We start from the raw sequence: 27,692 nt of genomic DNA, 5'->3' as shown, positions 1-27,692 counted from the left end.
GGCTACGTAGGGGACAGGGTAGATGAGGAGGTGTTACACCTCACATATGCGATTGGAGGTCAACCCGCAGCACTCCCTAAACTGCTAGAATATTTTTCATCTTTGGAAGATTTTTTAATAGAACCTTAAAAGAAAATTTATTTTAGTTGGGGAAAAAATCAGCCCATGATATGAGAAAAAAATAGAAGGAAAACTAGAACAAATTGTACCTGTTAGGAAAACATTTTTCACATAAAAATATTATATTAGAAGACATACGTGGCAAAATAGCTTCTAGTCGTGTGGATCCTATGGGCCTAGTTGGTAGAGTTCCTACTGCTTCCGATTTACTGTAAAAAGTGATTATTTATGATTATATAGGTTAAATTTGAAGTAAATTTCTGTTCCCAGCCCTTTAGTTTATTTCAAATATTCACCTGATGAAGTTGTAATCACAGTGAAAAATTGTTTGACAGAGATTCTTCTAAGTTTAGCCTGAAAGCTGCTCTATGAAGTCTGCCAAACAAACCATTAAACCTAGGGGAAATTTCCTAGAAGGCCCTAAAGCAAACGACGCTTCCTTCTATGGCCCTGGAAAACCGAGACGCCCTTCTGTGGCCTCCTTTTTATTTTTGTTCCCTTCCACGGCCCTCCCGTTAGATCCGTTAGCCCAATCTGTTAGGGTCTAAGGTTTGAGGTGAGAAGAAAAATATCCTGGACTCAACTACCCCTGCCACTCCCACACACGCCCCCGACCCCATCTCCCCCGTCCTATCCCGTGAGCGGCGGGCGGCGCCGTGCTGCAGGCGGGCGGCGAGCTGCGGGCGCCGGGCTGCGGGCGCGCGGCGCGCGGAGGGCCAGCGCGCGGAGGGAGGGCGGCACGCGGAGGGCCGGCGCGCGGAGGGCGGGCGGCGCGCGGAGGGGCGGCACGCGGAGAGGGCGGGCGCGCGTGCAGGCGGAGGGCGGGCGTGCTGCGGGCGGGCGGCGCCCGTGCAGGCGGAGGGCGGACGCGCGGAGGGCGGGCGGCGCGTGTGCAGGCGGAGGGCGGCGATAAAAGCAAAAACTCTGACGAATCATAATACCGGTACTGAAATACTTCAACTTAGTATTAATTAGTCAGTTTGTTGGCTAGTCATTTCCTGAATCTATATCAAGTTGCAAACCCAATTAAAAGCTCTGTCACCTGAGCCTAAACTCTAAAAACTAGTTTCAGACGACCTGTGTTGGCCTGATGAAATTTAAATCGTCTTGCTTTCGCCAGCTGATTGCAGTCCTCAACTTGGCTTCTTCTAACCTCCATCTGCCACAAAACTTCTAGAATTGGCTGACGCTCGTCAATTAGTACTGCAGATTATATAGTTTTAAAGGGTATATGTCATGTTTAAGTGACTATCAATTGTGGATTCATAAATGGAGTTTGACAGATTATATAGTAGAACTACACGTTATCTACTCCATGATCCGCGCACAACAGCAACAAGTAATGGCCAGGTGGCGCGTCACAACAGGAGCATCTATCGTATGCTCTTCTGTATATAGTATACAAAAGAAGAACATATCATTTGCATCGCTCAGAAGCTAGTTAACAATTCTCAAACAATTCTCAAACAAGTGGTGTCTGTCATAATATCAGAATAAACATCAAGCAGTGCCTATTTTATGGGCGCGAGGTTTCAATTTAGCCATGCCTATCTGTTGACATTACAGTGTATTGCTCAGGTGTGTAGGATAATATAATTGATAGGATGGATCCAAAATCAACTTATTTGTTGGAAATTAAGCTTCTTAGCAATCCAAAAAAGGTCAGAAAGGATGTCCGTTGTTTTTGCTTTGACAAGGTTGTTGACAGTGATACAACAAATTTGAAAGACATGGTCGATTAGATCACAGATATGTATCCACTAGGTTATCTAGAAGTAGCACATGTTCAGTACTACGATGCAGATTTGAAAAGCTTTCCAGTAGTTAATACCGACCAAGGTTATGGGCATCACTGGCCAAGTTGCAAGAAGGGCAACCCAGAGGATATTGCAGCTCTGCTGGCTGTGAGGTAATAAACTATACTTTATTTTAGTACTGGGCTAACATGAAACCAATTTGTACACAAAAATGACACCTTTGTTTACCCCATACTTCTGTAGAGGACCACCAAAGAAGAAGAGAAAGACTACCAAGGCATCAACTGAGGAAAGCATAGTACTTTTTGACGGTGAAGCACCAGCATCCTCTATGACTTTTCCACCAAGGTTCTCTCTTTCACAATCTTTTTATGTGCATCTTAATATTCATCTAATTATCTCTCTTTGTTTCCAATAGCCAAAGTGTGCAACCTACAACTAAGAAGAAAATTAGAAAAGGCACATTAGATTCTGGAGACTCGATCAGGTAATATATGCTTCTAATTCTGATGTATTTTATTTTGCTGCAATCAGCCTTGAATACAAATCAGTCTTATTTTATCTACAACACTTGATAATTTTTATTTGTAGGTAGTACAGACCAGCCTGAGCCCATTAGCTCTGAGTTTCCCATGGCTAGGGGAAATCCACTTCTTGCAGCCAAAGAAAAAGGAAACAAGCTAGCTAACAAGGCTAAAGATAAGGGAAAGCTCATGAAGCCCAAAGCCAAGAAGCAAACTGAAGACAAAGGAAAGAAGAACGATGTGTCATTTGAAAGCCCTGCAATGGCCACAAGAAGCAAAAAAGTTGATTCTTGCAGCCCTGCAATGAGCACAAGAAGCAAAAGACAGCTCAATTTGTGATTTACCATATTCTGTACTTGTTGAACTCATTTTGTGGAGCTGTATGTGAACATGCATGTCATGCAGTATTTAGGTGTCTGAACCTACTATATGTGAACTCACGTAACAAATGTGGTTGTGAACTCATTAGTATGTTGACTGTGTGATTTTTACTCTCTAAACTGCAGAGAATATACCGTCTTATAGTTTTTTCTCAAAATTGTGGGAGTGTGCAGCTGTCCTTTTCTTTATCTTATATTACGTATCAGTTGATGCTTATATTATGTATATTGGTAAACTTGGCTAAACATTCACTGCAATGTTCATCTCGCTTAAGGTTTACAATTATTATTTCATACGACATTTCATATATACATACCGATTTTTAGTTTTTTCTCAAAATTGTGGGAGTGTAATGCTGTCCTTTTGTTTATCTTATATTATGTATCAGTTGATGCTTATACATAGCAATGCTACTACAAGATATCAAGCTCTGAGTGTACCCATAGAAGGAAGCGTGATTTGTTTGAGGGCATTGCAGGGGATTTCGCCCGGGGGTACTACGGTCTTTTCACAGTCACTTAACTGGGACACTGGGACTTAACTGCAGATCTAACGGGAGGGCCGTGGAAGGGAACGAAAATAAAAAGAAGGCCACGGAAGGGCGTCTCAATTTTCCAGGGCCACAGAAGAAAGCATCATTTGCTTGAGGGCCTTCCAGGGAATTTTCCCTTAAACCTATCAATGGCCCAAGTCGCCGAGCCTTTTATTAAATTGATTGTTGCAAAAAGGCTTTAAAATTATCATGGCCCAAGTCCCCCAAGCCTTTCATTAAATTAATGTGTTCCAAACGGGTTTTGAACTTATGCCGCATATTTTCTTTTTCCCATGAAGCTCCTCAGCAATGAATCAAGATCCGCAAAACCAACCTGGCAGGGTTAAATTTATATAACACTTGCCCGCCCATGCTTATTGCCGAGCATCAAACATGCACTCTTCAGCTCGCAGCGCATGTCAATGCTAACATAAGTTCAAGCAAACCTGGGAAAGGAAACGACGGCTGCAGCAGCTCATGCTGATGCATAAGCAAAGCAAGAACCGACTCAAATCAGCAACAGAATATGTACAGAATGTTTGTAAGTAACCACTCGCATCTTTTACAAAGCTATAGCACAATGATGTGTGACAGATCGCATTTGCACAAGCGCACAAAAAAGGTAGGCTTGGTGACAAATCTTCACAAAGATTCAATCTGAACTCAGATCACCTATCTATATTCCTCTGGTCAGCCTTCTCTTGACCTGAATTTTTCAGGCTTTGTGCTATCTCGTCTTTCGGTGAAGAAGCAGAATCTACAGTTACGGTGTCTGGCTCAGTCTCGGATAGTGATAGATAAGGGTTTCCTTCTTCCATAGGCAGTGTCCTCTTGGAGCCCTCAAGAGCAATGCCCAGAACAATGTTGTCTTCGAAAGCAGGTCTAGATTCTTTCTTCGGATTAGCCACGGACACGGAACCATCCTGGCGTTCAGTGACCTCAGCTTCATGTGTCTTCCCTTTACCAGTCTTAGAAATTGACGTAACAGGATCTGAAGATGATGTTACTGGCATCACATTATCACTCTTGCTGTTCTTCACCCGAGCATCTTCAGGTACCGATTTTTTCTGATCCTGCTTTTCAGAGTTGTTTAAACTAGCGTTTTCAGGTGAAGCAGACTTGACCTCTACCGAACCGCTTGTCTTGACTTTCTGCTCCTCACGTGATGATACCGGTTGAGGTTTGCCCTTATCATCACTGATCCTTGCAGATGTATCAATCAGAAGTGGACGCCCGCTGACGCGACTATACATGCCCTCTCCAAAAGGAATGTTATCGAAATCTGCATTGCCATATGATTTCTGAACTGTTCGAATTTGGGTAGCAAGCCTTGCTTTGTGGTGACCAACTATTCTAAGAAGATCCAACATAACAGTTTCCTGTGTAATTTGGAACATAGAAAAATCTTATTAATTATTTTTTAGTATGGCGTGACGCCTCCTAGTTTATATTAAATGCAGCTTAAAACCCAGCTGAAATACTTTGATTTAAATGCATGGCATGCTGAAATGGCATCCTAAGCTTCTAGCCTTCTACAAGGAATTTTAGTCAAGATTAAAAAAAAGGAGCAGCCCTTGAATAATTTTCCCATATAAAAAAGTCTAAAAGATATTGATGCACAATAGGATGAAAGCAATCAGATCAGTTCAGAAATCCTCTGCAGTTATAATCAATATCGGAGTTCAAGCAAAACCAAATATACCGGGTTCAAGATTCAACATTGGACATGCTAAGGTAGCCATACAGTTTTATGCCGAATGCATTTATAATTTTCTATTCTTTGCAAGAATTATGTAGCGTTATATGGTTACATTTATTTTGCCTTTTTATGTCATCTTGATAACTGTTGACAATAATGGAAATGAGATAGGAAACTGAACTCTCCAAACTGAAATAGCTCTGAAAGCTCCAATGTGGTGACACTTAATCGGCGATACCATGAAAGTACCCTATTCCATAACCATTCCTACTGATCTGAGCAAGTATTTGAAGAACACGTGCTAGAAAATAATGGTCATGAGTGACAGAACATATTTGTTCAGCATATACCATAAGCATATGCCTATAGAACATATCCTAGGGTTTCATGCAAGAAAAATATGTTGCAATGGATAAACATAATACCTGGACATTGAGATACTCCTCAAAACGTGATGTCTTCACAAAACAGGATATGTAAATCTACAAGAAACACAGCAAAAATGAAAGGAAATGAACTGAGTTGATGGTGAATATGAAACTCAAAGCAATAGAATAGTATTCTAAGAATGTATAAAGATAGATAAATGTGCATGAAACTAGGATATTGACACCATTTGCATGCAAGCAAGCCGACAATTTAATGGGAAACAAACGGAAGGCAAAAACATGCCAAGGTTGGTGGTTTTAATGCCATTATTCCATAAAGCAGGCGAACTTAAATATCAGGAGAGACTGGATTTCATGCTAAGGACCTATTTGGACAAGGAGGATATCATAAAGCAGGCCAACTTAAATATCAGAACATGGTCAGATTTTGATAATGCAAAATATTCGCTGAAAAGCTAAGGACCTGTTTGTACAGGAAGGATTTGGATCAAATTTGAAGATTCAGTTTTAACATGCACTAAATACCAAAATTTCCTAGAGAAATCTCTCATCTAAACAGCCCTAAGAAAATAAGACCAGCATATCTGAACCAAGTTGTTATGGATAATTTTGAACCAAGTTGGTAGAATGGTAGCTAAATTCAGCACTTATATCGACTCGACACCGCATACCTATAGGCTACAGCCATATAGAAACAAGCAATCCGTCTAGCACAAATTCTAAAAGGACAAACACAATGAAATGGCCTTGAAGCACTGGGTATTTTGCACAACTAAGGTAAGTTTTATAGGTGATATAAACAGTAAAACGACTTTTAAAAAACAGCAAAAAGCCCAAAGATAAGAATAAGGAGAGGGAGGTCTTTTGCAGACAGCTCAATCAGGCTATTATGCCTAAAAAGATGTACCAATGCTGAGCACACAGTTCTTAGTGAGAACTGATCGTGTGATAGTACTTCAACCCAAAGATGGAATTTCTCATTGTAAGGAATTACCATAAGTGCTTGATTTTTTGGATCAATTTTCTCAAAGAATACTCTTCTATGCAGCTTCTGTTGTTCTATATGTGGATTTTTCGCCAACACTTTCCTCATGTCTGCAACAATAATCTGCCAAAGAAAATAAAGCATGGCTAAGATAGTCTATTTAATACACTGGAAAAAGGTTGAATAGAAAAGAGATATGGATTATGCTAAGTAATTCATCTGGTGCTTACCCCAATTTTTCCAGCGTCCATGTGGCTTATAGCAAGATAGGTCTTAATACGCCAATGGGTCCTCTGAGTGTTATTCCTTAATATAGAAACTGTAAACTTATGATTAGGAATGTATATAGCTTCTCGATCATCACCTCTAATGATTGTTGGAGACCACCAACCAACATGCTGAAAATCAAATCAATTTAAGTTAGCAATCTTTTTCCTCAAACATGCAGGAGAGCTGTGTATCATTATATTAAAGAAGAAAAGGGTAGGACAACCTTGACCTAGCACCTAATCTCCTCCTGGAGCTAAGGTAATCAGGTAAGAAATGTCATTTTGCTAACATCTCTGATATACAAGTTAGATTAAATGAAGCATTGACCAGACCTTTTATGGGGATACAACTGATATTAGTACAAACAAATAATACCTTAAATAATCCTACAGATAATATCATAAATAGATGGTGTAGTTTTAGCCATACAATATGAGAAACAGAACCAAATATTTTATATTTACACAATAGATTGAAAACTTAAAATAAGGCATGATAATACTGACCTCAACAATGCCAGAGAATTCAACACCATCTATCTTTGCATTGATCCATTCATTGACTACAAATGGGCGTGTGGCATTGATCATGACACTCGAGAGGAAGTTAGTGAAAATCTGCAACAAATTATGATTGCTATTAGCACAATAGGACAAAGTAATCCTATCAGCAGAATGTGTTGTAGTACCTCACGACCAGCAAGTGTAAGCAATACTGTCCCAAAACCTCCAGCAGTTATCCACTTCTGGGTATTGAAACCCAGCAACTCCATAAAGAGAGAAACAGCAGCAATCCAAATACCAGTATAAAGAGCTTTCATGGTAAAATCAAATCCCATCTGCCAGAAACAATCTCACATAAGAAATACTGCAACATGAGAAAAAATGTATTATGTGATAGAAATATTACGAATCAGAAGATACCTTGACTTTGTTACTTATTTCTAGATTTGGTAAGGTTAAATATCATACAGGACGCTCAGAAGTATAGCAAATAGACATTAAGGCTGCTAGCAAGTAAATGTTGGGCATCAAAATTATGTGATCGAAATACACAACTCATTCAGCAAAGTTTCAATCACTAATTCTATATTATTATTAAGAAGGAATCAGAGTGCCATCTCAGAGTGCCATCTCTCTATAATCATACCCCCCACTCAATGTTCTGCAAGGGCTCGGTTTGCAGGCATTAGCCCCACGACCTGATGAAAACTCCTTGGATGATTGGTGGGACAAGGTGAACAGCAGGGTGGATGGGCCGGTTAAAAATGGGCTTAACTCAATTATAATCTTGGTGGCATGGTCGCTGTGGAATCATCGCAACCGCTATGTGTTTGATGGCTTGCAGCCAAACCTGAATGGAGTTCTTTCATCCATCAGGGAGGAGCTGCATTTGTGGGGTATTCCTGGAGCTCGAGGAGTTACTCACATCCTCGCCCAGTTACCAGCTGGCTCCTCTCTTAATACAAAGATACGCAGCTCTCCTGCGTGTTCGAGGAAAAAAAAAGGATAGTTGATCCTGGTCTTGGGTCTGGAAAAAAGTGTTAAGGGTAATAGAGTGATAGTTTGTGTGTAAGGGGGTTTATTTCTACAGAATTTGTTTCCCCCCGAAAAACAAAACAAAACCTGTGTACTCTGGGTGTTCTCACCCACATTCTTAATATATTGATACTCAGATCTCCTGCGTGTTCGAGAAAAAAAAAACTTATCTACTGGCCCTGGGGCATTTAGACACTATAAATTGGAAGGGTTATTTCTAAACAGACATTAAATACATACATTCTTCTCCGAGAAAAACTGTGAATTGGGGGTGCTCTCATATAACCAAGAGAAATTGTACTATAGGTCCGTAAGCTAGCATGATTCCATCTAGCTAACTCAACTAAAACAGTAAACTATCACAAACTGGACTTGCTAATAAGTTAGCTGACTTTCTCACAATTGCTATTGAGTTGCAATATAGTGTCTTGTCCAGTCAGCTTGAGGTGGCGACTAATTTTGTTGGATGATGAATTGCTGATGTCATATTCATGGAACTTTCTCTAGCAGCTCACAGCTCAAAAAGGAATCTGCTGGCGCATGTCAGCAGTGCGCAACAGCCGGCAGTATGACTTTGATGGTGGATTTCATACTTGTAAATGTTTTGTTGGTTTATTTAGCTGCACCTTAAACTTTTTAGGGCATTATGTGTTACATAAGAAAGTTTCTGTGTTTTGGGTTGCATACTATTTCTTTCAAAATGCTCACTTCTTATAACTTTTAAATTGTTGGCTCTTTCTGATTCTCTCTGATGCCTTTGCCAAAGGCAGTGATACTACCATAGATTCGGTTGTCTTGCTGGTTCCTGGTTATGACTTGTTTCAAAAGAAGCAATGTTGGATCCTGCATCTCCTGAACCATTATTTGGAGATCAAGAGATAGGAGTCAAGAAGATACATAAAGAGAGTTCTACATAACACAATCGGTTTGCCACGCATTGCTATGAGTGAGTGAATGAATGGTTGGCAGAGGGGGAGGGCCCTAGTGAATAAAGAGAAGCAAATTGCATACGAAAAAAGGTAAGTTCAAAGAACTATGGTAGATACCATAATTTACTTGTTATTATATAAGGATCTTACATTTCTTGTATCATTGGGATGACGATGGTCCACAAGAAACTTCTGTACCTGCTGAATCAAGCTAAAAAGAAGAAAAAAAATATGTTAAGTGTCAAAAAAAAAGGAAGAAAACTAAACACGATCAAACCAACTCAATCATACAAGGCAAGAGAACATAAAATATACAGACCCCTTCAACATCATGCAAATCAGGGTAGCAATCACTAATGTTGATCTGCACATCTTTCCATTGCAATATGTGATATTTAGCTTAAGTAATATTTCAATGACTTGACTCCATCTAGAGATGTTCGATAAAGCAAAGAAAATAATTCCACATGAATATATCCTTGGTTACTTGTTAAACAATGTTGAAATTAAACCCTCCAATCACAAATATAAGTAGTTTTAGGATTGTCCAATGTCAAACTTTTTTAGCTTTGATCATCAATACCTAAAAATGCAAATAGTTTGCAACATAAGGTATTAAGGTTGATGCTGTTAGATTCATCATGGCTGAAATTGTAGTTCCAGCATGTGCTTTTGCAATTGACTCCGCTATCTTGAGTACTTGACTATATAAACTGTCTAGAAATGTTGTTATAGACTTTGCCATTACCTTGAAGTAACTTACATGAGCATGACTGAATATAAAGCTACAACTTACAAACAACACCTGAAGTTTTTTAGAATGTAGCATGTGCACCTTGTGAAAATATATGCAACAGCCAGGACAGTTGATAATGATCTCACGAAAGTAATCAGGCGTGTTTTCACAGCTTGGCTTGCTGCTGTAGGCAACACAACTGGATCCAAACCCCTGTAATACATTGCATGGACAAAGAGAAAGATAAGTAACAGAAAACAAAACTAGAGATAGATAAGTAACAGAAAACAAAACTACAAAAGGGTTAAAGCCCAATTGGACCACATAAATTTTGCAGGAACTGTAGGCAGGGCAATTCCTATGGGAAACAGGAAGAATTATCAAGTGGATAGGATTGCAACAATGAAATATCAAGTGGATAGGGTTGCCACTGCAGAAAACATATGGTGGAGCTATACCTGCATATTAGTGTTGCTCCAGTCCAGAGAAGTAGAGGTTGAAGGTAGGACGAAGAAATTAAATATGTAGGGCTCTTCTTCCAATTGCCTCCATGCTGCAAGGTCCATTATGAACAGTTGCCATATTTTTAGCTAGCCCGATATATGATCATGTAAATCAAAAGAATGGTTGCATGTAACAGAAACATACATCAAAACGGTTTCTAATATCCCTCATTAGTGGCAAAAAACCCCATAGAGCAAACACAATAATTCCAATTGCAGGGACCACAAGTGAAGTAGCAGGATTTGCAAGTAAAGTATCGCATGACCTGTCAAGGCAAACAAAAACAATTACTACAAAAATATGAATTACATACAGATGCGATATTAAAGTGGACAGTTTTTCAAGTAAATAAAAATAAAAAATGTTCCACATCCTGAAGTTTTTAGATTTTTCAATATGCGTTCCTGCAGAAGTGAGTACAATGGTACCATTCCATGGGCAGATTTACATTTCGCTCACTAAAACCATAACAGACAATTCAAGCATTAACCTAATAAATTTGCATATAGAGTGTAATAGTAACTTTAAGAAAAAATAAGTCAGGAACAAAAAAAGTCAACTAAAACTGTCTACGGAATGTAGCCAGTGCAAGAGCATGACCAGGCTTCAAATTGACTTCCAATAAATTAGCTACTAAACTATATTGTCCAACTTGTATGTAGAGTTGCAGACTAATCCGTAAGTTACTTTAGTAATGAATATTTTAAAAAGGGACTACAATATGATATATGTGCGTCATCATATGCCAAAACATCAAATTTAGTACCATTGTTCTCTTATTATCTAACTTCAATAGGATACTGAAGAGGGAAGACCTCAAGACTCGTAACAAGAGGTATAAGTCATCCCCCTACTAAATGCATATTATTATATGCTCCCCTTACCAACACAGTGTGAGATACTAAATTACAGACCTGTGGTACTATGTACTCCAGACAATTGTTCTCCAATGTCCTGACTAACTGACTTTGCAGTCATGCAAAAATAGAAGGATCAAAATTACTGTATTTATGTTCGCTCTACTGCATCAGTGTAATCATGGATGTTGGAAACTTCCTCCGCATTCAGGAACTTCATAAATAAATAATGGTACAAGGGGAACTACCTAGTCAGTGCTACTGCTGCGCTCTTGACAAGAGGGTTTTCCTGCAAAGGAACTGGCAACGCAAAAGTCCTAAAGCCCAGAGATCTATATTTGTGAGGTGTATAAAGCATGGGCCTGTAGTTACTCTCCAACACATTATGCCCCCAACAGTCTTGTCTCTGCAAAAAAAAAGAAAAAAAGGGAATTACTCCGTAAGATCTAATATGATGGGAGCAAAACCAGTGAACTTTTTATCAGTGTAACTTGGACACCAGCATCCTAAAGATTTGTCCAGCTGATCACCGTCAGGCGACAACAGTGTTAGATTCCAAGTGGTATTTAGTATGTGCAAACAAAAGTTTGCCAAGTCAAAGAGACAGAGACCCACACCCGAACCGGACTCGATACCTGCAGCTGTGTCCATGTAACACTGTTCTTAACCATCGTACTGGCACAAATTTAGAGAAAAAAATAGAACTAGTTCCATACAACAATAATATCATAGAACTGTTACCTTGGAACAAATGGCAACACTCAAGTTAGGATGGAAGGAAGAGTAGGCTTTAGATTGCACATTATATTCTGAGGGATAAAGTATGTCATGTATTCAGTCATACAGCCTTTGATACCTATATGTAGGTTTTATGGTTTCAGTCTCCAAGGCACACATTTGAAAATAATATTAATTCCAATAAGTTGATAAAACCATAAATACAATATTGTAAAGTAGTTTTGGAAATGAAAGTACAAATGTTATTTACTTATTTTCATGAAGTCAACAAATTTTCATTCCAAACGCCCAAAAGTATATGTATAGAGAGCTATTGGGGAGTATGATTTAATAAAGAACAAGCATTGTTGCTTCGTTGAACATATGTGATGGATGTTGGCACTGCTAAATACATAAGAGTTATAAACATCAGTTACTTCCCATTTCTCGACCTTTCAACAATTGATCAAAAGGCATGCAGATAGGCCTTTAGTTCAAAAACAAAACTTAGCAAAATATTGTTCAATCGTATTTCCCAGTGAGTATGACTATAACCTTGCGATATGGCATGTGGATGTATGCTCATGTAACTCAAAATCTCAAACCAAATACACTCAACTGCCTCTTCTTTCAGACTAGGTCTAAAAAAGATCAGCAAATTTGAACAAATGCCTCTTCTTTCGAACTAGGTCTTAGATAGATCAGCAAATTTTGCAAAACCAAAATAGGTTTATAAAATAATACCATGATATACACAGAGTTGTCCGTACAGCTACAATTGAGAAACAGACAATAATAGTTAATTCCCTAACTCTTCTGTCATATACAAAATTGGAAGAACCATTTTCTCCACCTAAACTGATTGTACTAAATTACACAACGAATATTTAATATGAACAACAAGGGAGTGATTTTTCAAATTTCGAAAACAAAAGAAAAGCGGGAGAAGGGCACACGAACAGGGCACACGAACAGTTAGATGTCTTCCACTAGAGCATGATAAAAGAAGTATCACTAGTCAGTGCTCCCCTTCTAAATTGGTCTTAGAATGAATGAACTGTGCTGTTAACTTAGCAATTGAAAAAAAAAAACGTACATCAGCAATTGAAGGAAACGAAGTGGATGACAAGGGAAGAGAACTCCTCATCTCAGGGCTCTGAGTAAAAGAGAGAGAGAGAGAGAGAGAAATTTGTAAAACGACAACAAAGAAGATTATGAATAACAAGAAAAGCAGGGAGCAATATGTACCCTAAGTTTGTTCCTTTGGCAAAATATGTCAGTAGCAGGCACTCTTTGAAACAGCTGGGATGTCAAACCAACGGCCATCTCAAGCAAAACTCAAATCGAATGAAATTCACGTCCACCGAACGCCAGTCTTCTATCAGTCACTGATTTGCCATATGTGCTAATGTACACACCTGAAACATAAAAAAACAACTAGAATGGCTTTTATTTTAAAAACCGCTAAATGTCACTTCAACTGTTTATGATCTTGTTCACACTATAGAGTACTCAGTTTGCTCGCAGAGATGGATCATCAGCAGACAATGGCTATGGCAGAGGGATAAGAGACTAAGTAATTCTTGAAACTATTACGGGATGAAGAACTCACTATATTACAATCATACAGCACAAGATAGAAGCTGGAATTTCAATAGCACTGTGGTTGTCTTATGCTGGTGGCAATAGGTGATCTCCGGCCATTTGGAAATTAGACCCTCAGATCCTCAGGTACGATAATCCCACAAAACCATTAATACAATGGCAATGTGGTGGCAATGCGTATGTTTGCTTTTATGAAACTTATTTATCCTGCCAAAAAAATTGTTAACACTGCCTTGTGATATTTGGTTTGCTTCAGGCCTTCCCCGCAGAATTTTAATTCCCTACAGAACCTTACTGAATTTTTGACCAACATGCCGAGTAGCAAAATTTAGTCTAGCTAGCCAACACACTGCTACTTGGTCTGATATCAAATTGCTCGAGCACAATCAATATTTTATGATTTTAGCCGTGCCAAAAATACCAGGAGTGCCAGTTAGCTGAACCAAATTTACCTACGGTTAGCTGGTACTACAGTCTACAGGGGTCTACAGTGGTCCTCCGACTGACCTAATTACAAACGTAGGTTCCTAGGGCCAGCGTCGAACAGCCAGGCATCCTATAAACTGTTTAGGGCATGATTAAGCACGCTAAGCTCGATATCAGCATGAACCTCAAGGTGAAGTCTAAACTCTAAACAGCTATTTACCGAGGAAAACGGCTGCAACAAAGAGTTGCGCACGCGAGGCGGCCGGAAACACCTTACCTGGGCAGAGGGCGAGCAGGACCGACAGCGCCGGGTCGGGAAGGGCGGCGGCGAGCGGTCCGGCCGCCGAGCCCGGCGGGGGAGGGGCGGGGGCCGCGCCTGGGGCCCCGGCACCGCGCACGAGCTCGCCGGGAGCCGGTGGGATTCGGGGGGGTTGGGACTAGTTCCTCCCGGAGAAACGGAATGGAGGAGGGGGGTTGGCTGGGGGAGGGGAATAGGAATCAGGAGGAGGGAGTGTGGGGAGAGGAAGGCGAAGGCGATAACGCCGTCCGCGCGCGGCGACACAGCGAGGAGGACGAGCGCGACGGGCCACACGCCACGCACGTGGTGCCTTATCGGCCGCGCGAGTTTATGGTTTTGGTTTGGTTTCTCCGCATCTTTTCACCCCCTTCCTTCCTTCTCCGATCTCTCTGTGCGCTGCTGTCCATTATTGACTCGTCGGGTTCTTCTTTTGTCAGCGTGCGGCATGCCGGGTCCGTGTGCCAGAAAGAATGAATTCCTCTTCCCTTTCTCTTTGTGCGTCTACGAGAAAGATCGAGCTGCTTGATATTTTGCTCCAAGCCTCCAAGGCTGGCTCGGCATACAATACCAGGGCCCAAAACCAAGAAGTGTTGAACTCCTGGCCGGGCCCTCACACGGTAAACGGTCCACAACCATGTTCAGTTTGCAACTCTTGCTCCAAAACCGGTGACTCCTCAGCAAGTCAGCGACTCAGCGTGGAATATGATTTTTTTTTTCTTGTGTCGTTGCTTCTCTATAGTAGTTTAAGAATCAGTAAGGACATTATAACAACTGCTAACTGGCTCTGACATTTGGGGTAGTTTTTATTTCAATCTTTTTCCAAAGAAGCGGTGTCCAAAATGCCTTAAAAAAGTTCAGACTAAAGTAGGCCGTGCTGTAGTGCATACAAAGAACTCGAAATCCAAAAGGACCGTTCTTTTTTGTTTTTCTGCGATCACTCAGGAATTGAGACATTCAGATTTCAGTAGAAGAGCCTCGTTAGCTCCTGGACGCATTATAAATAGAGTTTCATGTAATGGATCCATAGATTCATCATCGCATAAAAAGCTAATAAACTCTACTTATGAATCCCAACTTTAGCTCGAAATTTAAATTCTCTACGCAAAACTTTGAGGTCATTAATTCCAGGTGACGGTGGTCCAGCCGTCCAGCTATGGCAGCGTGAGGTGTGTGTTGGAGGCTGCTACAACGCGCGTTGAGCGATGGGAAGGAAGGAACTGAGATCAGGTGCCCCTCGCTTGTGTTTTGGGCCACAAACGGTAGAGCGCGGTGTACCACCACCGGCCTAAGGCAATCTGACAGGCATGTCATCATGTCCCGTGTTTTGCAAGGATATCAGGGTGGCAGGTTGGCACGATGCCGCTATCAGACGAACAGGCGAAACCAGCCCAAGAAGCGGGAGGCTGCCAGACCGAAGATTGGGTCGGACGAACGGGCATATGCTGGGGATCTCCATGTTCCCCACGTTGCCTCTTGGGTCAAGCGACGCGACGCGGCAGAAAAGAACAAACCAAGATCACATCACTTGCGCTAGCTTCGAAGGTTCAGATCACGGGAGGAGAAGAAAATCCGGTGCTCAAACCCTGTCCACAGCACTGTTTCAACCGTGGATAATATAAAATCTTAATCCGTATCATCAAAACTGCAATTGGTTCTCAATTCACTAGCAAACCAGGATACAAGGGAACGCCGGCATCGAAGCATATAGTGGCCGGTAGTCTGAGTACATGGCAACCGCCTCGGTTTCGAAATTCCAATGTCAACAACTCAGATTAAAAAGGAAAATGTGATCAGCCATCTAAGCTACTCCATGTTTGCTACAGAACTGTTGAGGTTAGTAGAGACTAAAGCGACGTCCAAATAGCTCAAGCTCAACGGATCCATATGGCACTCGGATCATCTGACATTCTCGCATGTATGAGGATCCCATCCTAATGCCAGAACAACCCCACAACCACAAGGATATGATGGGTATATATTTCCGTACCAGAACAATGTGTAATTTCCTCATTCTGATCCATCAGGGAAACGTTGCAGCGCATCTTGCTTTCCATTCACATAGAACTCAATAACAGCTTTCATCCGGTCTAACTTGTCTGGATGGTAGTTCAAATGCACAATCACTGGCTTTAGCTTCTTGAGCTGAGCATCTTTCCTCACAGTCTTGAAGAGCACTTTGCTGTTCATGAATAGATAAATATCCATGGTTCTTCTGGATGCATGAAGGCCTTCATAACCTGGATGAGATGGGAAGAACAGTTCCTCGTTGAAGACTGCTTGGTCCCATGCCTTCTCATGAGAAAGGCGGTAAGCTACTCGATCTAGAAGTTCAATAGAAGGAATTGTTGGTCTTATATAAAAAAAGCCGGAGTTGTAAACCCAGATCCGCATTGTGTGTGCATATCTGGCCCAGCCCATAGATGGCTCATCAAACACATCGTTGAAACCATAAGCTGTCATGTTGTTGTGGCCATCACTCATGGACTCTACATCAGAATCTCTGTAAAGATGATCGAATGGGTTCCTCAGGAAAATAATATCAATGTCAGAGAGGAGAATACTATATCCAAGCTGCAAGAACTCCCTTAAAACACGAAACTTGAGTCCAGAAACGGCATGGTTCCCACCAGTTTTTGCAATGTTGTCGATGCCTTCATCAGGATCACGCCGGTAGACCGGAACACCTTTAGATTTGCAGAAGCTTTCTATATTGTCATCCAATGCCACAACTAGGAAGTTTGGAATACCAACTCGTTTGATATTGGTAAACCAAACTTCAAGCATCTCCCTGACGTTGGAATTTGCCAATGCAACAATAAGCTCCTTCTTGACAGCAACCTCTTCCATTATCTTGGCCAACCTGGGATTAACAGATTCATCAGGCATTACTGTCGGATTTGTTCTCAAAGCCTTGACAGTTCCGAAAGGACCAGGCTTGTACAAGGTCTCATCTTTTCCTTGTCCAGCCAATTGAAGTTTCATGGATAATTCATTAATCTGCCTCCTCATTTCAGCATTCTCTCTCTCCAATGATGCCAACTGGGACTTAAGGCTGGTAACTCGCCCCGATGATTCGCAAGCAGTTGAGTCAACCTAATGAATGAGCAGAATACACATCGTATATTAGAATTTAACTACTCTTCAGGATGGTACAAATACAAATAAAAACTAAAGGTACAAAACACAAAGAAGAAAACAAAGGTATTAATGATGATGAAAGTGTGCACAGCAGTTAATTCTATGGCTATGTTGCTACTGTAACAACACAGACAAAGCAAAATAAGTTAGCAAGAGAAACAACTACGGGGTTAAGTCACAATTCAGAAAAGGTAGTACCAGGAAGAAGTTGTTCTGGTCATCTCTGTAGCTTCTTAATGTCTAGTTTAGAATACCAATTATTGCATTACAAGTCACAGACTACTAGACTAGAAGAAATCACTTATAAGTTACATAATAGCAATTCTTTAATCTTTATATACGGCGTGTCTACATTCACTTATTTTCCTCGGTAAAAGAGTCCTGTTATGTAGCAGAAGTATTTATTATCTTTAGAAATCAACAATACAGGTATAGCAAAACATTGTTGCTACCGAACAGTGATTGATAACAACTAGCCATTAAAGAGCAGATTAAGCGGCCAATTAATCCAAAATATAAATGCATTAGAGCAGGAGGCGGGAGATTCATCTGGGCCTCATGTGTGGCGAAGACCCAATTAACAGCACAGGGATGGTGCTCAAATGGCCCTGTGGGCAAGACCCAATTAACAGCACAGGGATGGTTCTCAAATGGCCCTGCGTGAATTAAGTGTTCTTTTTTAGAACAACAGATCAACAACAATCTTAAATTGGAGAAACTTTGTTTTTCTATACTTTCTATTTAGCATACAAAATAATCCCAGACTTCGCTCATATTGAGAGTTTGGGACTCTAAACTGAGCTCAACTTGAATCCAATCTGATCTAGCTCTTAATGCCATCCAGGCTGGACCTTGAGCCCTGATGTGCACAACATGAGCAGGATTGAAAACATGTAAATGGGGAATCTCATGACCAAAGTTGATTGCTCGGCTGACCTTCCTGTGTCCCATACCTCACCCTAATTAAAACATAAGTTGCAGGTGAAACCATTAACTCTGGGCACTTAAGACTCATTTCAAAACAATTAAGTCACTATGCCTTGCCATGGCTTGCTGATGCAGCCTCAACACATAGAAAGTCAACCTTCCCTATTCTAATAGCTACACCGCTCCAGCGCTCAGAAGATTTAGCATCTCTACAGGGTGTTGGAGCTGCTTGCCTGCTTCCTATCCATCTGGTTACCAAATATTCTTACAGTTAGTTTTGCAGAGGTATACTTTATGCTATATTTGGGGATGGACTGGAGGAGGTTTAGCAAGAATTGAATCAAGCGCACTGCATTAATTTTGGTACTGTGCCGATGAGGAATAGGTAGGTCAAGTGATCTCCATGTAGCTAAACATAGTAAAGGTTGGCAACCATGAACACAATTTTTGAGAATCTCAAATTGCAATGTGATCTAGGCACACATAGCTATCAGAATCATTGATCTGCATCCAGGTTTGTCAATACTCCTATCGAATGACACTTTAAATATGAAACAAAACAAATGTTGAGAACCGAACCATTCCCACAAGGCCGCAACAAACTTTTATCTGATGCCAGAACTCAAATTCCATGCCCAGCTTGACACACCAACAAGAAACTTCTTGTTTAATCTCTCATCGAAACCATCCTTCAAAAAGGTAGACTAAATACTATTTTGGCTAAGGCTAATCTAGAGGAGTGCCATGGATCTATTTATGGCATGCTCTTAGACATAGAGCCTTCAGGTTCCTCACATCGTTCCTGGTTGGTCCAAGGTAGAACGCTAAAGTGATTCCCCATTCACTTATTAACCCATGAGGCACGACGAGCACAGTTACGACCAAGATCTCCGTTTCTAACCAGATGCAGGGAAGGTAAAGAAACAAGAATGAAAGAGTGAAAGAGCAGTACGTGGCGCGACCATTGGAGGGCAGAGGCAGATGGGCGGAAGAGGCCGTCGGGGTAGAGGAAGGCGCAGACGCAGCCAAGCCCGATGCCGACAGCGACCGCCACCGCGATCCGAGACCCGCGCGACAGGGGTTTCCCGCCGCCGCCGCCCCGTAGCATGAGGGGGCCGTCCCGCCGCCCGGCTAAGGCCATCCTGGAGATCTCGCCGTCGGCGGTGGGTGAGATTGCAGCCGGCGGTGGGGGTTTAGAGCTCCTTTTTCTTAGTGGGGAAAAATGATGAGGCGAGTCAGTGGATCTTCGCCTCGTTTACGATTCATCCCCCAATCAAATGGACCGTATCCCATTCAGTGATTTTTTTAAAAAAAGTGTCATTTAGTGAATGTTGCCGATGCCGATGCTGCGAAATATGCCAGGATAGTCCCCGTTTGTTTAAGCTTTATCTAGACATACCGTGCCGCAACCACAAACTTGCAACAGCTAACATTGCTACTATAAAAGCTGAGAACCCAGAAACTAGTCAAGACAAACTTTTATGAAATTTAGCTTTTGGAAAAAAAAATTGTATACTCATATTTTCTATGTCCATTCAGCGCCGCTCGATCTTGTTGTTGTAAAAGCGCAATCATATAGTTGTTAAGTAAATGTGAAAAAGATAATATCATCCCTCTACAGAAGAGATGAAGTACTTTTGTTGTTATCCCTTCTATGCCTTGTAGTCAACAAACAAGCGAGCCACATCCATTGTCACCAAGCTCACGAGACGATAGGGTCGAGGAACGGTACAAAAAGAAAATGTGGTGCTCTATTTTTCAACAACTTGGAACGGGGTATATTTTTTTTGGATGTTGGTTCGAAAAGTAGAACGTGCAGCAACTTTTTTTAGGATGATCCTCATTCTATTTTCAAACATAATAAGTAATTATTAACGTAGTTTTTTTAGCTTTTTTGGTGAAGCGGCTTCTACTAGTAGAGAGCTATAGTAAAAACGTTCGGTAGAATAGGTTGTTAGATTCATTGACAATGCATGAAATCTATTAAATGTCCAATATACCCTTACTTGGTTGTACATATGAATTTCATTTTTTTCCTCAATCTATAATATAATTCATATATTAAAGACAAATAAAAATATTAATGAATATAATTAATCTTTTTCTCTTCCTCTTTTTTCCTTTCTTTTTTTTTCTCCCTTCTTTTGTTAACGTTTTCTTCTCTTATCCGTTCAACCATTCTTTATCCGTTCACCCTTATCTCCTTGTTTCCACGCCGTTGCGCTGCTGCTCTGCCATGCGCTGTTGCTGCCGCCTGCCGCACCTCCGTCGCTGGCCAGGCACTGCTGCGCTGTTGCTGCTGCTTGCTGCCGCGCCTCCGCCGCTGGCCATGCGCTGCTGCTGCTCCGCCGGCGCTGCCTCCAGCCGCAAGATGGATCCGCTGCAGCTAAGTGAGGCCGGTCTGCGTGCTCCCGCCGTTGGTTGTATCCGCCCCCACCTCACGCTCCTCGTCGCCGGCCGGCTCCGCCTCCACCTCGCGCTCTCTTCGCTGGCAGCTGCCGGCCACCTCGCACTCACCTCGTGCTTCCGCGGCCGCTTCAGGATCCGTTGCCGCCTCGAACTCCCGTGGCCGATCGTCGCCCGCCGTCGACTCGCGCTCATGCTCGCGCCTCCCGTCGCCGGCCCCCGGCCGTCAGCTGTTCGCGCCACCTGCGGAGGGCAAAGGAGGCAAGTGATGGGGTGGAGCTGCGGGGAGCCAGTTTTCTGGGCTCCCCTCCCCCGAACTGCTCTAGTCAGCGGGTTTTGAGGAGCTTCTCTACTGAAGCCATTCGTCTCAGCGGTGTTTGGTAGAGCTCCAGTAGAAGCCGTCGACGGAGCCGGAGCTGGAAGCCTCCCAAAGAGGCCCTGCAGCGATGAACGTGGAGAGATGCTCCCATGTCGTACGGCTGCGGGCCGCTACTGGGAGGAGGGGCGAGAATAATCGATCTAAGCGACTGTTTGCCACCGCTCTGGTTCACAGATCGTAGCTCAGCTTTATAAACTTCACAGCAGCAGCTCAGCTTTGAACTTGCAGAGTTTTTGAAAGTATTTAGCTAGCAGACCAACTTCAGCTTTAGAAAAAAGAGATTCGATTGGAAAAGTCCCTTATACGCTTGAACGATGTATTATGAGAGGATTTCATTTATAATTTTTCATCTAAACGCTTAATTAAAAATAACAGTACATTATAAATAGATAATAAAGTACAAATATTCCAAAATAATTTCATTACATATCAAGTCTCAATGATCTACTACTCATACTACATCCAACTTTAAGAAATAGCCGTTGCTAATGCATCACGAAAAACATCCATAGTAGGCGCATTGGGTACTGGAGATGATCCATCCGAGGGCACTACATACTTGTTATACCTTTCCGGTATTGTAGGCTCATAATTTTCATCACGCTCCACACGTTCAAAGTCTAAATCACCACTATTATGCTCACGGATGAAATTATGGATCACCATGAGTCCTATCGGTATCATCTTTTGCTTCCATAATGGATACATCGGCATTTTATAGAGAATTTGCCACTTCATTTTCAAGACTCCAAATGACCTCTCAATGACACTACGAACTCGTGCATGAATACGATTGAATTTTTCCTTAGGAGACCTTGGTTCTACACCTCTATGCCATTCGGGCAAGTGATACCTCTCACCCTTGTATGGTGCTAGGTATCCTGGTCTATTAGGATATCCGGCATCAACAACATAATACTTACCTACAAATAAAAAGTATATGATATGTTTAGATAATAAAGAACTAGAGTTGCAAAATTAAAAATGTAGAAACCAGCCATAAATTACCTACCCTTGGGAGGGTGTGGGAAGAACTTTCGATCCAACTTCATTGCATTATACAACACAGTGGTGTCATGCACAGAACCCGACTGCCCCACAGAAATATAAGTGAATCTCATATCAAAGTCGCAAATTGCTAGGATATTTTGAGTCGGTATCCCTATTTTTCCAATATACCTTACTTGTTCACTAGGGGGTAGAGACACCCTAATAGGTGTCCCATCTGGAGCACCAATACAATCTTTGCAGTGTGGAAGTCTTTATTTTGCAGCGCTTTGTTCTTGAATTTTCCAGAACCCGGCACATCCTGAGCAAGGAAGGTAATCAGAACCCCAAGAAGGTATTGTGAACATAGATGAACAGCTAAAATTTGTGAACAAAATAATACTTACCACTTTCATTTTTTTTCCACCATTCATTGTCCATGTTAATTACTCTTGTATTATCCCAACCGGTTCCGGTTTGATTCCGCAGTAACTTTTGCCAAATTGATCAATCATTCTTCAACCTATCCCACTTGTTCTTGATTTGTGTCTTTGATAACTCGATTCCGGTCATTTGGTAAAATTTTCCTGACACTTCAGTGTAACCTAAAATGTTCAAATGTGTATTTGACCTATTCCCTCTCCTTACTTGTTCAGCGAATAACTCACATACAATGCGATTATAATCATCCGTCCATTCTACAGAATCACCCTAATCAACAATTATGTGGAGCAATATTTTGAAGCATTCATGACAAGACAAATTATCTAATTGACTAGCATACATACACTTAGCAGCAATGAAATTGACCAGCAGCCATAGAAGAAATCGAGCGAAAAAATTATACCGATTTCGGAAGACTAGAGATGCGGGCACGACCCCTGTTGCCTCCCGCGCCGCCCCTCCCAGCGCCTCCCCTGCTTCCTCCCACGCCGGCCGCGCCCTGGGCCGCGTGGCCCATGCCGCCCGCGCCCCCCGCGCCGGGGCCCGCGACGCCCGCGCAGCCCGCGGTGCCCGCGCCTCCCATGGAGCCCGTGCCGCCCGTGGACATGGCCGGCAGCTAGGGTTTTGAGGGAGCGGACAGAGGAATGGGAGCGGACAGAGGGAGGAAGAGGGGGGGGGGGGGCGGGTCGCGGGTACGGGAGATAATAGAAGAAAAACGTTTCATTCCAGGTGTGTAATCAGTGGCATTGGTGGGTAATTTTCCCCCAACTTTATGAGGGAGTTCAAAATGACTATTCGTGAAGTACCATTTTGGCTGCTTCATGAATTTCGTGAAGTTGGGGCCAACTTCACATTTTTTGGTGAAGCTGAGCTGGTGAAGCTATGGGTGTTTGGCTACAGTTTCACGAAGCGAAGTCGAATTTGGTGAAGTGAAGCAGTCCCAAACAGGCCCTAAAGGAGAGGGAATTACTTTGTGCATATCTAATTATGGGTTGGATCAAAGAAAAATCCGGTATTCTTTTCTTCGGCCGATCCGGCCCGGTCCTATCACCGGAGCGGACCCGAGCCGAAGTGCCTGACCCGACGCGTGGTCGGATCGGGTTGGGTGGGGTTATGCTAAACATGACATTTTGTGTATAATTTTTGGGTTAGGTGAGATGTTTTCAGGTTTCGGATAAAAAATTGGCCGTCCCTGTCCTGATTTTTATTGTGGGTAGAAAATTTCAGACCGAGCACAACCGAGCACAACCCACATATTGATTGGGGTTGTGTCGGGTCAGATTTTTTCAGGCGGGTCATGTCAAGTTCACCGAGTTGCCCGGCCCGTGTTCAGGCCTACTTGTGTGTTGGAGAGAGAGACTGGCTAGAGAGAGAGAGAGGAAGGGGATTGAGTGATCGATCGGTTTTAAATAATGCATTTTTTTCTGCCCATACGCGGTTAGGTTAGATATCGATTTGGGTAGGGGATTGAATAATACTCCGTACAACGGGAAAATTGGATGTGGATTAGTGATACGAGGATTGAATAATACCCAGCGACATGTATGGTATTGAAGACAAACTGAATCTTTGTTGATGGATGAAATGCAAAAAAAAAGTAAAAATGGAAGAAAAAGGCATGAGTACCGCCATATCATTCAAGGTCCTAGATTGCAATTATAATTACTATAATGCTATAAAAATCATTTTAGTATATCACATCACTCTAATTGCTGAATTTCCTCTATAAAAAATATTAGTGTAGCAATATATTTTATAAAAAAAATAAAGTGCTTACAAGAAACTATTAGTGCAGATATGTTATGTATTTCCATCAAAATGTATTAATTTATCTAAAGTAGTAAGTTACAGAATAGAATCTTAATACTGTTTAAAATGCATTGTTAGTTATGTGATGATTTGTTAAGGAAATATTTTCATGTTTGTTAAACTACAGAAATATACACTTGGTCTGGATGATGGCTGATGGCACACAAAAATTCTGTTTACTTTGACTTAGTTTTTTTTTATATATTACTACTATAGAAGTTGATAATTTGGAGGCATGTATATAGGAGTACATTATGATGTTTTTCAAAATAGCATATGTGAATATTTAGATGCTTGTTTTAGGATAAATTTTAGTTTATGTTTAGGGTTACTAAGGGCGGGTCTATGTCCAGCCAGGCGAGCTGATTTCGCTCTCCCTCGACGGCAAGCGAGCGTCGCAAGCTGAGAACGTGGGTATGCAAAGCTATTGTGAGTTTTTTGGAAGTAGCTTGGAGGATCAGAATCCCAAACACGACCCTGCTGGAATGGTGAAATAAACTAGCTAGTGAAATGAGCACAATCCTAATCAGTCGCTGCTCGGCTGCTGCGACTATCGCATAGGATCCATCGCCTAGCGATTCACCCTGCGACAAGGAGGTTGACTTGATGGGCAGTCAAGCCGGCAAAATGTAAACACCACTTTCGCATCCAATGCAATAGAAGAAAATATATATAGGCATGCACATGCAGCTCACATGGTTTATTTTCAAGTATATCTATCAGAAGGGCTTTGACTATTAGGGCGGATCCATGATCTAAAGCAAAGTGGACTCATCTTCCCCTTCTTCTTCCTTCACCTTTTGTTCTTCCTTCTCCTCATGCATGGCTGAAAATTTAAAGGGCGGGACTGCATGAGGTAGGGCCGTCTAGGGGGCCGCCATGTTGACTATCATCAGCTGGCTGGTCATTACTTTTTTGGTAGGTAGCGGGTAGGATTCAAGTATTAGTAACGACAATGGCAGATTAGGGACGGAGCAAAGGGAGTGGTATATATTGACAAGTTAAGAATCCTGCTAGCATCGCATTTCAAGCTAAATTATATCATAGGCCTGGCATGCGACACAACAAAGAATGTAAAGTATTTTGTGTGGACAAGTAACAAAGATGGAAGATTTCTTTTTATTAATATGAGGGATGAATTCCCTACTGGTTATATATATATATTAATAAATGTAAAAAGATTTTTACAATAGCAAAAGAAAAGAGGATTACAGCACTGATGATAACAAAGATGGAAGATTCGATCCATAAGTTGTATTTTTGTGCATATTATACTCTAGATAACTAAGAGGTGACAAATGGAGACACATGAATTTTATGGGCCAAGGGGATGTTGCATCACCCCAGCACAGGATATACTGTCACACCCCAAAATTTGAATATTTGGTTGTATCCCGGGTGAGCAGTATACTCGACCACACATTTCTAAACACGATTTGCTGTAGTTTTTTAGTTTGGCAGCACTCCGAACCTATTCCCCTCCGCTCCGCTCCTCGCTTCCAGCTGCTCCTCTTCCTTAAATACACCATTTGGTGGCGCTTTCCATGGCTTTAGCTCCAAGCGATGGCTACGCTTATCCACATGCAGCGAATTCAGCTCCACTCCACACGAATCGACCGCGCCGAGCAGCCAATCGAGCTCCTCCTCCAGCGGATCGACCGTGCCAAGCAGCAAATCAAGCTCCTCCTCCAGCGGATGGACCTCGCCGAGCAGCGAATTGAGCTCCTCCTCCTGGACTCCTGTGGACCGGTGGGCAAGGACGAGCAGCGCAGGATGGCAGGCGGACAGGCGAGGACGAGCGGCGTCGGGCTGCCAGCGGGCGGCCGGGCAATGACGAGCAGCGTGGAGCGGCCAGCGGATGGGCAAGGATGAGCGGCGTCAGGAGGCTGGCGTGCGGGTGCGTGAGGACAAGCGCATCGGGTGGCCGGCGTGCGGGCAAGGATGAACGCTGGGTGAATGAGGCACGAGCGGCCAGTCGGAGATCGATGAGCTGCCGGCAGGCGTGCAGGTTCTCAGCGGATGTGGCTGAGAGGGGCGGAAGCTGAAGGGAGGAGGCGGAGCAGGTTTTTTCCGCTCCCCACCCGAGGGTGCAGTTTTTGCCGTTTGTAGCAATCCACAGAATCTGGCAAGGAGTGGAGTCGAGGGAGAGCTGCCAAACGGGGTAAACTAGAACTGGATAACGAGCCAGGTCAGCTCGGCTCAATCCATCTCGTTAACATAATGAGCTGGCCCGGCTCGCAAAATGTTGAGCTCGGCTCGGCTCGATACGAGCTCGAGCTAGCTCGCTGAGCTCGCGAGCTGTGCAGGGCAGAAACACAACAAGTCAATAGCAATGCAAATTGCCTAGATTCGAAACTTGGCAACGAGCCGCAATGCGAAAAAGAAAAGCAAAGAAGCAATCCAAAGATCCAGATCTGCTAGGCATGCCAAGCCATTGTCTTACTCAGTAGGGGAGGCGCTATTGGGGAGGTGCTATATGTTTCCATGGGTGGGTGGTGGCATCATCCGCTCCTAGAAACGGCCATAATTTTTAGAGATGGGTGAAACCATCATCCGTCCATAAAAGTGATATTTCTAAGAGCGGCTGATGACATCATCCACCTCTAAAAATACATTTTAGGGGTGAGTCAGAAGCTACAGTAACCCTATTGTAATTTTTGGAGCAAGTTAACTTTTGGACCGCTCCTATATAAAATGAAGGGGACGCTCCTCCAAATTATTTTTTATAGTGTCTCCTCAATATATAGAAGCCATAGGAAAAATTTTCATTAAAAAAATATTTTATTACAGCGTGTGTTGATCTTAATTCCCAGAACTAGTCTATTTCATCACATCAAAATTAATTGACGTGACCCCTTCTCGGTCACCACCACATGTATTGGCATGATCCAAACGCCAACTTCCACATGATGCTGACATCTCTACCGAATATTCATAAAAAATACCTAATTTTTCTTTTTAGAATGCAGGAATCTCAAAATGTAGAAATAGGAAAAGGTTGTCAATTACAATTCTACAAAATTCGAAAACGCAGGAAACTTTCCAATTGAACGTTTGGATTAAACACAGGAAAAATATAGGAATTTAAGGAGAGAGCGGGGTAGACATAAAGGAAAGTTTACAAGAGGTTGGAACACATGTTAGATTTCCTTCAAAACTCCTATCGATTGAGCCATTTTTTTGACACCCGGTCCAATTATGGTGTGGTCCAGTAGTGACCCATGAGTGCTATGTGCACATATTTAGTAGCACCCTACTGGTTGAGCGAGGATGGAGCCAACTTATAAGTCTTTATCCTCCAACCATAGCACCTTCGGGTTGACCCTTTTACACGA

At 42.2% G+C, this 27,692-nt stretch overlaps 4 protein-coding genes across 6 annotated transcripts; 1 reads left to right on the top strand and 3 right to left on the bottom strand.

Moving 5' to 3' along the window:
- Window positions 1-903: 903 nt before the first annotated feature.
- Window positions 904-2,911, top strand: LOC112873671. The gene is made up of 4 exons (XM_025936682.1): window positions 904-2,029; window positions 2,121-2,225; window positions 2,296-2,364; window positions 2,469-2,911. The coding sequence occupies exons 1-4, from the start codon at window positions 1,872-1,874 to the stop codon at window positions 2,470-2,472; spliced, it is 336 nt and encodes a 111-aa protein (XP_025792467.1). The 5' UTR covers window positions 904-1,871; the 3' UTR covers window positions 2,473-2,911.
- Window positions 2,912-3,763: 852 nt separating this feature from the next.
- LOC112878304 (mechanosensitive ion channel protein 2, chloroplastic-like) lies at window positions 3,764-14,387 on the bottom strand. Of its 3 annotated transcripts, none has more exons than XM_025942752.1 (14): window positions 14,247-14,387; window positions 13,187-13,356; window positions 13,035-13,094; window positions 11,470-11,627; window positions 10,509-10,629; window positions 10,319-10,413; window positions 9,960-10,073; window positions 9,275-9,335; window positions 7,346-7,495; window positions 7,164-7,274; window positions 6,618-6,785; window positions 6,397-6,510; window positions 5,439-5,495; window positions 3,764-4,693 (listed from the first exon to the last, which is right to left on the bottom strand). In XM_025942752.1, exons 2-14 carry the CDS (start codon window positions 13,262-13,264, stop codon window positions 3,983-3,985), a joined length of 1,998 nt encoding a protein of 665 aa, XP_025798537.1. In that variant the 5' UTR covers window positions 13,265-13,356; window positions 14,247-14,387; the 3' UTR covers window positions 3,764-3,982. The 3 variants fall into 3 exon arrangements, with proteins under 3 accessions (XP_025798537.1, XP_025798538.1, XP_025798539.1); XM_025942753.1 differs by having other exon boundaries at window positions 13,187-13,375; window positions 14,247-14,381; XM_025942754.1 differs by lacking the exon at window positions 14,247-14,387 and adding an exon at window positions 11,963-12,077 and having other exon boundaries at window positions 13,187-13,236.
- Window positions 14,388-15,890: 1,503 nt separating this feature from the next.
- On the bottom strand, window positions 15,891-19,692 carry LOC112875504 (arabinosyltransferase RRA3-like). The gene is made up of 2 exons (XM_025939380.1): window positions 19,285-19,692; window positions 15,891-17,360 (listed from the first exon to the last, which is right to left on the bottom strand). The coding sequence occupies exons 1-2, from the start codon at window positions 19,471-19,473 to the stop codon at window positions 16,275-16,277; spliced, it is 1,275 nt and encodes a 424-aa protein (XP_025795165.1). The 5' UTR covers window positions 19,474-19,692; the 3' UTR covers window positions 15,891-16,274.
- Window positions 19,693-22,036: 2,344 nt separating this feature from the next.
- Window positions 22,037-23,155, bottom strand: LOC112873236 (PE-PGRS family protein PE_PGRS16-like). Its single transcript, XM_025936241.1, has 4 exons — window positions 22,952-23,155; window positions 22,358-22,426; window positions 22,126-22,208; window positions 22,037-22,040 (listed from the first exon to the last, which is right to left on the bottom strand). The coding sequence occupies exons 1-4, from the start codon at window positions 23,153-23,155 to the stop codon at window positions 22,037-22,039; spliced, it is 360 nt and encodes a 119-aa protein (XP_025792026.1).
- Between the last annotated feature and the right edge of the window lie 4,537 nt (window positions 23,156-27,692).

The sequence above is a fragment of the Panicum hallii genome, chromosome 9 (assembly GCF_002211085.1).
Source record: "Panicum hallii strain FIL2 chromosome 9, PHallii_v3.1, whole genome shotgun sequence".
NCBI lineage: Eukaryota > Viridiplantae > Streptophyta > Magnoliopsida > Poales > Poaceae > Panicum > Panicum hallii.
This window is presented reverse-complemented; position numbering and strand designations above follow the sequence as displayed.

Excerpts from the sequence above, each read along its gene's own strand:
- LOC112873671 (XM_025936682.1), top strand. The coding sequence starts at position 1,872 with ATGTATCCACTAGGTTATCTAGAAGTAGCACATGTTCAGTACTACGAT. Across the intron at positions 2,030-2,120 it reads GCAGCTCTGCTGGCTGTGAG|AGGACCACCAAAGAAGAAGA; the intron begins GTAATAAACTAT and ends ATACTTCTGTAG. Across the intron at positions 2,226-2,295 it reads TCTATGACTTTTCCACCAAG|CCAAAGTGTGCAACCTACAA; the intron begins GTTCTCTCTTTC and ends TGTTTCCAATAG.
- LOC112875504 (XM_025939380.1), bottom strand. The coding sequence starts at position 19,473 with ATGGCCTTAGCCGGGCGGCGGGACGGCCCCCTCATGCTACGGGGCGGC. Across the intron at positions 17,361-19,284 it reads CCCTCCAATGGTCGCGCCAC|GTTGACTCAACTGCTTGCGA; the intron begins GTACTGCTCTTT and ends CTCATTCATTAG.
- LOC112878304 (XM_025942752.1), bottom strand. The coding sequence starts at position 13,264 with ATGGCCGTTGGTTTGACATCCCAGCTGTTTCAAAGAGTGCCTGCTACT. Across the intron at positions 13,095-13,186 it reads GCCAAAGGAACAAACTTAGG|AGCCCTGAGATGAGGAGTTC; the intron begins GTACATATTGCT and ends TCTTTTACTCAG. Across the intron at positions 10,414-10,508 it reads ATATTAGAAACCGTTTTGAT|CATGGAGGCAATTGGAAGAA; the intron begins GTATGTTTCTGT and ends TGGACCTTGCAG.
- LOC112873236 (XM_025936241.1), bottom strand. The coding sequence starts at position 23,155 with ATGTCCACGGGCGGCACGGGCTCCATGGGAGGCGCGGGCACCGCGGGC. Across the intron at positions 22,427-22,951 it reads TCTCTAGTCTTCCGAAATCG|GATGTGCCGGGTTCTGGAAA; the intron begins GTATAATTTTTT and ends TTCCTTGCTCAG. Across the intron at positions 22,209-22,357 it reads ACTTCCACACTGCAAAGATT|TCGGGTTCTGTGCATGACAC; the intron begins GTATTGGTGCTC and ends TCTGTGGGGCAG.